Source organism: Pyrus communis, chromosome 3 (genome assembly GCF_041283825.1).
Source record: "Pyrus communis isolate YQ-2024b chromosome 3, ASM4128382v1, whole genome shotgun sequence".
Taxonomy (NCBI): domain Eukaryota; kingdom Viridiplantae; phylum Streptophyta; class Magnoliopsida; order Rosales; family Rosaceae; genus Pyrus; species Pyrus communis.
The window spans coordinates 5,294,721-5,304,977 of NC_142567.1; the positions used below are offsets into that span (position 1 = coordinate 5,294,721).

A 10,257-nucleotide genomic window follows, 5' to 3' on the forward strand; every position below is an offset into this window, starting at 1 on the left:
TTTCAATGTAACAAAAGCATATCACCATATATCATTATATTATTAAAAGAACACTTAAAAAAACTTTTCTCCAGTTAAATTATGATATACAATGTTCTGATTCGTATTCCGGCCAAAAATCGCTCGTCCAATTCATCATGTAGTCTCTCCAATGGTTTGTTGGTGGGGTCCTCGGCAAAGTTGGTGGTATTTTTGCGCAATAAAAGCATGACATCTTTTTTTTATCGCTTCTGTCAAAAAAAAAAAAAAAAAGGCATGACATCAGAAGCGTAATGCTTGTTCCCACACCAGGCTTATCCGTCTATATATTTTTGTTGCCTTGTGTGGTCCGTGGGCCCCACCGAACGTCCACCACACTTGTCGACCTTTCCCTCGTTTTCGAATTACACGTGTCGGCCTATCAACGGCCCACTTTTCAGTTCGCTTCGTCCTAGGGTTTTCCATCACCTCCATATCCCCTTGATCTCACTTTCCCTACCTGTTCCTGTGCTAACCACCACACAGTCAATCTCAATGCCATGCACAAAATTAGGCCCCTTCCTTAATCATGGTTAACGAAGTAATTACACATCGTATAAAATGGCTAATCTACCCTGATCCCATTACGTGGCCTTTACTATTGGTTCCCTAGTTTAAAAACCATGCAGGCAACTGCAGCGGAATATTGCCCCTTCACATACTTAAAACAGGGGCCCTGGCAGTCGGGCACCTCCAAACGACATTGAAGATCTATATGTAAATTGTGTGATATGTAATATGTGCTTGGCTGCACAGAAACCCTCCGAACCCAATAACCAAAGATGGAGAGCACCCACTCGTCCGCGGGCTCACAACAGCAACAGCAGCAGCAGCCGCAGCCGCAGCCGCAGCCGCCACCTCCGCAGCCAAACCTGCCGCCCGGGTTCCGCTTCCACCCGACGGACGAAGAGCTAGTCGTCCACTATCTCAAGAAAAAGGCCACCTCCGCTCCCCTCCCGGTTGCTATCATCGCTGAAGTCGACCTTTACAAGTTCGACCCCTGGGAGCTCCCAGGTATGCGTGAAATTATAATTCTTGTATACAACATGTGTATAAAATTATTGCATACAACAAGTGTATAAAATTATTGCATACAACAAGTGTATAAAATTATTGCATACAACAAGTGTGTATAATATTATCGACAACAATAATACTGATTATATTATGCGTATTCTTCTTTTTTCTTTTTTCTTTATTTGTGCAGCTAAGGCTACGTTTGGAGAGCAAGAGTGGTATTTTTTCAGTCCTAGGGACCGGAAGTACCCGAACGGAGCGAGACCCAATAGGGCAGCGACTTCCGGGTATTGGAAAGCGACGGGGACTGATAAGCCGGTGCTGACTTCCGGCGGTACTCAGAAAGTTGGTGTGAAAAAAGCACTTGTGTTCTATGGAGGAAAACCCCCAAAAGGAATTAAAACCAATTGGATTATGCACGAGTACAGGCTTGCTGATAACAAGCCTAACAACAAGCCACCTCGGTGTGACTTGGGCAACAAGAAGAACTCCTTGAGGGTAATGCAACACTAAGCACGTGTATAGTTAACTGATTAATTGATAATGATATTTAAATTGGTTTTTTGTACCCCATGGTATAATTGGTACTTGCCTTTTATTTGTTAATTTAATTTGAAGACTAGTAAATTGATTAATATGTTTGTGTTCATGTAGCTTGATGATTGGGTGCTGTGTAGAATTTACAAGAAGAACAACACGCATAGGCCGATGGATCATGAGAGGGAGGATTCCATGGAGGACATAATGGGACCATTGATGCCACCATCCATAAGTCATGTGGGCCACCATCAGAATATGAAGCTGCACTTTCCAAAATCTAATTCGAGTTATGGACCGCCTTTCATGGAAAATGACCAAAGATTTTTTGATGGGATAATGAGCAGCACCGACGGATCAGCTTCTACTCATCAGCTGCAACTAAAACGGCCAATAGTTCCATCTTTGTACTGGAATAATCAGGAAGATGATCAGACGGCTGCTGATCCTTCATCAAGCAAGAGAATACAACTGCACCAATTGGACAATGGTACTAATTCTTATGGTGATGGGATTAATGGTGGTTCTACTAATAACAATTCTACTTCTATTGCCAATCTACTTTCTCAGCTTCCACGGACTCCACCATTGCACCAACATGCAGTTCTGGGGTCACTTGGCGACGGTATATTCCAGACGCCGTATCAACTGCCTGGAATGAATTGGTATTCTGAATCCAATTTGGGATAGAGGGTTGATGAATTTGATGATTTATGGCACGTATCATTTAGCGCTTGAGATCGATGGATCGTTTGACAAAGGTTTGAAGATTATGATGATCATGTTATATATTTATGCTCTTGTTAATTGGGGGATGATAGAGGATATAAATAGTTTGTATAGATTTTGGATAATTAGCGGGGTTGAGATTTTGCTTCTTAGGATATTAATCAAACGGTCCAGATGATGATGAAGAGTGGCCTCAGCAAATTCCTTTGACAAAAAAGGTAGCTGCTATAAATTCAGGTGAGGCCATGGATATCTTCAGCTGATAAAAATATAATCTATACTTATTTTTGTTCCTTTTAGTTTTTTTTTTTTTTTTTTCCCTTATTTAGAGATGATGAGGTCCTTTTGTTGTTGGAAAAAAAAAAAAAATATATATATATATACATACATACTTGTATATTAGATCTTATTGTAGAACTTCTGTATCTTCCCAACTATATTTATAAATTGAAGAAAGCAATAATTGTACTACTGCGTTTTATTTCTTTGACATATTTATACTTTTAAATTTTCATCTTGATCATGAACATCATATATGTGCTTGAAGTTATGAGCAGAAAAATTAGCTAGGTAGTAGTTGCTTGCTTGGTTTTGGCTTTCTCTCCCATTCAACACCATGAACCCCTACAAGGTAAGGATCTTTTCTTTACATCTATTTAAGTAAATTGTAAAAAGAAAGAACATGCAATCTGAAAGTGATGTCCAAAATCTCTATGCCTTTGTGATATTATTTTCCCTTTTCATTTTTCCAAACTTTCAAATGATCATTTTGGGTTGACGCAATAACAGTTCTCTGTGTAAAATTTGACATGTACGCTTTGTATTTTGCATGTACGGTTTGTATCATGTTTCAAAATTTTCAAGCGATAAAAAATGTATGTGCCTTTCTAAGTTAGATTTTTTTTTTTTTTTAACAAACGATATTATCTATGTACTAAGGAGAGGGGATGAACTTAGTCTCATAATGAGTTAGCAATAATGTGGTTCAAATTCGTCTTTGACAAAAATCGAACCAAGACGTCTCACTTACAAATGAAGAGGAATACCACTAGATAGTAGTACTAAGTGGCAAACTTTCAATTTAGATTTTAGGGTAATATTAAAAATTTTAAAAATTATCACCACTAGATAATATCACGATAAATTTTTTTAATATTGTAATATTCCATAAATAAATAACTTCTTTAAAGTCACAAAAAATTTTGGTCCTAACTTGGGACTATTTATTTATTCCATAAATAAATAAACTTCACACACCTCCACATAGTAATAATTGTCAATGAGTACAAAAATATGAATATCACAAACAAAAGTTCAAGATGAACTAAAATGTTTCTCTAAAGTTTTTGGGATGATGCTTTAATTTTTAGAGTTAATACCAGTTCTTGAGTCTGCGGCAACACATGTGGAAGAAATAAAATACTATAGCCGAAAAAAAGTTATTTAAAAAATTCAACATTCATTAGGATAAATAAGTCAATAAGTAACATTTCTTTAACTACATATCTATTAAGTAATAATCTCTCCAAAATTATAAAATGGAGTTGATCCCTACTTTACGACTTTACAGAAATTTTACTGTTGGCTGGAAAAGAATATAAACATGTCGTTAATTTGAAGTAAGAACATGGGGTCCCATTGCTATTCATCACGCATAATTGTTAAATTAATCTAAATTATCGTCACCAGATGATATTATCATGTCGGTACTAAGGCTAATCATGAATTTCTTGTCCTTCAATTGTCTATTAGTTTCTGCACCTTCACCGTTGAGTGGTTCAAGTTCATTGGTGATTAGACTATGAATTGTGGTCTGTCAACTTCCTATTGGTTTTGAGAGAATTTCAGCACTAAGTATCTGTATTAGCTTCCTCGCTAGTCTGAATCATTTTATCCAATTTCTCTCATTATCCCTGGCTCCAAAACATGCTTCTACTGTATCCATTTTATGAAATTAACTAATTAATTACACGACATCACTCATTTGAAAATAAGAAATACATATAAGCATCAGAAAAATACGATAATTTAAAGGAAACATATTGGAATACCATTATGGTCAAATTAGCGTTTAATATAAGTGGTGTGACATTTTCAGAAATGAACTGAACAGATTTTTCATACAAAGTAGATTTTAAATCTTTTTCATGTCTCCTTTGGAGGAGAAAGGCAGTGAGTATAGAAATTGAGGAATAATTGTAGATGTGATTTTTGTTTTTTCTTTCTAAACGCTAGGTTTAACCAAGTTGGCTGTTAGTGTGCTTCCCTCCAAATTTAAGTTCGAATTCTCCTTTATAGTTTGGATAAATTAAATATAAATTATTACTTGTAAAAATTAAGCATAATTTTATTTAATTAAAATTATTTTTTATGATTATTTGTGCGAATTACTTCCAAATCAAAGATATTGTCATTAGAAATTGCACTCATATGACAACCCTTGTAACTGTTGTTATTTAATAATGAAAAATCATTATCGTTACTTGTAAAAAAAAAAAAAAAAAAAATAGGAGCTTGTTTGTGTTTGTAATCCACATCTTGAGAGAGATAACCCATAATAAGTAAGGTGCACAAGAAGAAGCCGGAAATTTCAAGTATATGGGCTTGTAGAAAAAGGTGAGTTTGCTTTTACCTCAATTTCCTCACACAAAACCTTTGATTAAATATTAAAAAAAAAAAAAAAGGGTTAAATAGTAGCAAAGGTTTGTTATCAATACCATGAGTTTAGTTTTCGTTCCTGAACTCTAATAATAATTTCTCTCATCCTCAAAGTATGTCATTAGTTGCACTAGTAATCATTTTTATTAACTCCGTCAACTTTTTCGTTAAGTTGAGGGGTAACATGGGAATTTCATCTAGAAAATAAGAAAATAAATTTTTTTAAACATAAAGACTCTGCTTTTCAAGGATAGAGGAGGAACACCTTAAAATACCTCATGACATATTTAGAAAACTTCATACTTATGATTGGAACTCTTTAAAGATTTGATTAAATGATTTGAGTTTCAATTGATTTTGTGCAGATATATAATATTGATTTACAATATAAATGGTTCCGATTATAAACACGAAATTTTGTGAATAGGCCACGGAGTATTTTGAAGAGAAACTCCACTTAACCTTATATAGGAGCGACATCTCTTTTTGAATAATTAAATTTTTTTCTGTATGAAAAGATCACTATACTTTTAAATTTGACGGAAAAGAAGACAAGTGTAATGAAATGACCACTCATACAACACATAGCTAAGTTAGAGAACTAGCGAAAGTAATATGAGAGTTCAGATGAGACTAAATATGAAGTAAAGTTTAAGGACCCCTAAAAAAATCCTACTTTATCTCCAGAAAAAGATTTTGAAGATATTCGAGAGAGTGAGTGTCATTTTCTTTCATTGCACTGATAAGACGTAGTTAAGTATATTCCATGACCTTGAGGTCACACAAATTGACAACAAGAGGCTACCTCGCAAATGGCTTTTCTTTTTTGCTGACTGCATATATGGGACCATTCTTTGCAATCATCTAAAGGAATCATTATCTTAAAACCACACAAATTAAATACCCTTTAATTACATACCTCTCTAAGGAAAGAGCACAAAACACCTTTGTTAAATTTCGCATCATTGCTGCTTAATTTGGTATAGATCATTGCGATCATGAAAATGCGCTGTTATCTTCTTTGATCCCATTGTGGAAGATGCTTTCCCAAAGCCTAGAAACCAACCACTAATTTAGCCCCATACATTACAATGTTACATTTGTCTAATTGAAATATTAATATTTTCTCCCATGCTTATTTTTTCTTCTTCAAAGATTTTGTAAGAATTCGTAAGGTTTTGTTGTTGTCGTAAAGATTCCGTAAAGAAACATCAACATTCTTCACAAGAATATTAAATAATCAATTAGCTAGGACGCACTAAATCCCCATCAATGAGATATGCCATTTCAAATGACAAACGAAGTTATCTAGTGAGTAGCTTCATTGCATTTAACAAGGAGCACTTAATCAATACGCCATTATGATAACAAATGAAACCACAGAGTGAGCTGCTCTATTGCATTACAAAGAAGCATAGCTGCATAGGAATACTCGACTCCATATGTTTGGCTATCTAAATTGCATTGAAGACAATGCCATCGATAGTTTCCATTTCCAATTCTCCCCTTAGCATCCTTTCTCATTTGCTTTGTCGGATATATATACTTATTTGACAATTTCTTTTAGGTGGTTTTATCCAAACAACTATTTTTATCTCTCACACTTTTTTCAGTTTCTGGCCTTTGGATTGAATAAATTCAAGAATATTATGACAAAAATTAACAAGATTGTGTAGGAAGTAAAAGGAGGTGTGTGAATAGCACGACCTTTTTTTATATATATACAACAGGGGGAATCGAACCTAACTATAGGGGTGGGTTCAAAAAACCGAAAACCGAACCGGACCGAGACCGAAAAAAACCGAACCGAAAAAAAACCGAACCGAAATTGTCAAACCGAACCGAACCGAATCTGACCGGTTCGGTTTCGGTTTTTGAGGCTCGGAAACCGAACCGAACCGATATATATATATATATATAATTTTTTTGAATATTTATAAATAGTTTAGTCATACAATCATAACAAAACAGAACCTGTTGCCAAGTTGGTTTGAGTGAAACTTTGCAAGCATGGAGGCATGGGTTCGAACCCTCATGCCTTCAGGATTTGTGAGATTTTTTTTAATTTTTTAATCTTTTTAACAAAACCCTTAACTGTAACCCTAACCCTCCTCCTCCTTATTTTTCATTCCGCCTGGCCTATTAATATGAATGTGAACTTTCATATTTCCTTTTTTTAAAAATAATTTTGGAGGGAGAAAAAAAAAAAAAAACCGAAAAAAACCGAAACCGAACCGAAAAAAACCGAAAAAATTTTGAACCAAACCGAAAAAAACCGAACCCAGCCCTACCTAACTATGACCTCTATGCAAGGGTAAATCAATACTCTTGTGTGACATTATTATATGCAAATATTTATATCTTTAAAAACAAAAAAAAAAAAAAAAAACCTTAAAAAATATTCATAAGAAATTGAAGAGAGCAGATCTTTGTTCCTCCTTCTTGTTAAAAGCAAGCAGATCCAGGATTTAAAAGCTGTATGATTAAAGTTAATTATTGGTCTTCGTTTTCAAGATTTTTTCATGATAGAAGACAAAAAACCAAAATGAAGTTGAATAAATCAATCGGACAGATAAAGAGAGAACGCCAGTTTTGATTGAAATTTATTGTGTGGGGTAGTTCTTGATTGATCTTACATTGCCTAGGCCTCTATCTCCCAATAGAAGATCTGATACTAAAAGGTGGGTTGCGACTGGAATTTATTTGTTTTGGCTCGTATATTGAGTGTTGATGATAACCGAAATGACCCAATTCGAACGGTTTTTAATTTTGAGGATTGCAATTTAGCATGCTACTATAATTTACCAAATTACTTGGACTTACATGGTGGTAGTGATCTATTACCAATCAATGTGATGAGTTATAATGTCAGACTCTTAAAAAAAGAAAGATATTTACTATAAATTCAATTAGGGCTAACTATATTTTACACTATTAAGGTTTGAAGTGATTTTTAAAATAAGTCATGAGGTTTTAATTTTCTCACATTGCACCCCAAAGGTTTTGTAGTTGTATTAATTAACACCTTCTGTCTATTTGAAAGTTTAATTCTCCATTTAAGTGATGAATTTTTAGTCAATTTGGTACAAGTGTGGGTTACATGTCAACCCAATTGCGAGGTACACGTTCATGATATCATCAGTTTAATGAACATTCAAATAGTTTGTTAGAAAAGACACTACTACAAAAAACACTTTGCATGATGAAATAAGTTTGTTGCGCAAAGTACAATTTTGTTGCACAAAACCTTGCATGACGAAAGTTTGGTCGCACATGGTTCGTCTCACGAAGCTCGTGACGATAGAGTTTGTGAGACAAAAATTAATCTTCGCCAGGCAAAGCTACTTTGCGCGACAAAATAGTTTGTTGCACAAAGCTACTTTGCGCAAAGAAGTAGTTTGTCGCACAAAGTAGCTTTGCGCAACGAAGATTAACGTCGCACAAAGCTTTGCACGATGAAATATTTTAAATTTTAATTTTTTGTTTTTAATTTTTTTAATTAAAATAAATTAATTTAATATTTTGCGCGACGAAATATTTGGTCACGCAAGGTTTGACTTTTTGTTTTATTATTTCTCTTATATTAATTTAATTATATTAATTGTTTACGCAACGAAAATTTGGTAGCACAAGATTTTTTGAATTTTTACTTTTTTAATTTAATTTAATTGTATGATTTTATTTTTTTTAATTACTTTAATTTAAATTGACATATTCAAAATAAAATTACATATGAAAAATAGTGATCAAATTATCCAATATATATAATATATTCAAAATGTACACATAAATTAACAAAGTACAATAATAAAATCCTAATACAAGTCTATTGTGGTGGTAGTGGTGGGGGATATGTTTTGATAGCATCCTAATTCTCAACTTTAGCCATCAAAGTCTTGACGATTCCCTACAAAAGAAATATGATCAAATAACAAAAAATTGGCATAATCTCCCCTAAAATTGGTATACCCCAAATCCGACCCCAAACTCCACTTCTCATCCTATGCTCGACCCCAAACCCCGCACCAAACTCAAAACTAACCCCAAATACACATATTAATGAAAAAAAATTAAAATTTGGGGAGAATATAGCTTTTGGCAAGATTGAGAGTGAGTGAGAATGAGAGGGAGGAGTAAGTGTGAGAGAATTAGAGGAGATAGTGAGAGAGAGATGAGAGAGTGAGTGAGAGTGAGAGATAGTGAAGAGGGAGAAAAGAGATTTAAGTGAGAGGAGTGAGTGTGAGAGAGAGCGTCAAATTTGGGGAGGAGAGGTAAGAGTAGAGAAAGACATTGAGAACATGGTGGAGGAGTTATTTTGGTTTTAAAAGCTGTACCACTTTGCACGACGAAGGATACGAGTTTGTCCGATGAAATATTGGTCGCGCAAAGTCTTAAAAAAAAAAAAAATTTAATTTCCCGCGTCCCATTTTCGGTGCCAGCCCAAATTTTTAGAGTTTTGCCCGACGAAAAATTGGTCGCACAAAGTCTTAAAAAATATTTGTTTTCAAAAAAAAATTCCCGTGTCCCATTTTTGGTACCTACCCAAATTTTTAGAGTTTTGCGCAACCAAGTGTTGGTCGCGCAAAGTCTTAAAAAAAGTTTTAAAAAAAATATTTCCGCATCCCATCACTTGGTCACGCAAAGTCTTAAAAAAGGTTTTAAAAAAAATATTTCTGGATCCCATTTTTGGCTCCCGTCCAAATTTAAAGATTATGCGCGACGAAATATTGGTTCGTCATGCAAAATTTATCAAAATAATGTTTATAAATAATAAAAAAGAAAATAATTTTATTTTACAATTTAAAATATAAATAAGTTAAAATAAATAAGGTTTAGGCGACCAAATGTGTATTCGTCATGCAAAGAAAATAATAAAAAAAAAATATAATTTAGTTTAACAATATAAAATATAAAAATTAAAAAAAAAATAAGTAAATAATGGTTAGGCAACGAAATATTGATATTCGTCACACAAAATTTTTTTTAAATAATAAAAACTTATGAAAACAACTATATTTTTAAATTTATAATATGAAATAAAATAAAATAAAATAAATTGGTTTGTGCGACGCATGTGTACAGCTACACTTATATGAATAAACGAAAAATCCCGATTTAACAGTTATTTTAACTCTGATTTTGATGATTTTTTACAGCTACGCTCCTTGACTGTGACATCCCACATCACCCAAGGGTGTGATCCTTATATGTATATTCTCATTCCTACCTCGACGAGGCCTTTTGGGAGCTCACTGGCTTCGGGTTCCGTAGGAACTCTGAAGTTAAGCGAAAAAGGGG

The 10,257-nt window shown here is 33.9% G+C and overlaps 1 protein-coding gene across 2 annotated transcripts; it reads left to right on the forward strand.

Annotated features, from left to right (window-relative positions):
• The first annotated feature begins 663 nt into the window (after window positions 1-663).
• On the forward strand, window positions 664-2,772 carry LOC137715325 (NAC transcription factor 56). 2 transcript variants are annotated; one of them, XM_088690736.1, is made up of 4 exons: window positions 664-1,032; window positions 1,226-1,533; window positions 1,690-2,062; window positions 2,143-2,772. In XM_088690736.1, the coding sequence occupies exons 1-4, from the start codon at window positions 801-803 to the stop codon at window positions 2,244-2,246; spliced, it is 1,017 nt and encodes a 338-aa protein (XP_088546862.1). In that variant the 5' UTR covers window positions 664-800; the 3' UTR covers window positions 2,247-2,772. The 2 variants fall into 2 exon arrangements, with proteins under 2 accessions (XP_088546862.1, XP_068310712.2); XM_068454611.2 differs by having other exon boundaries at window positions 665-1,032; window positions 1,690-2,772.
• Window positions 2,773-10,257: the final 7,485 nt, after the last annotated feature.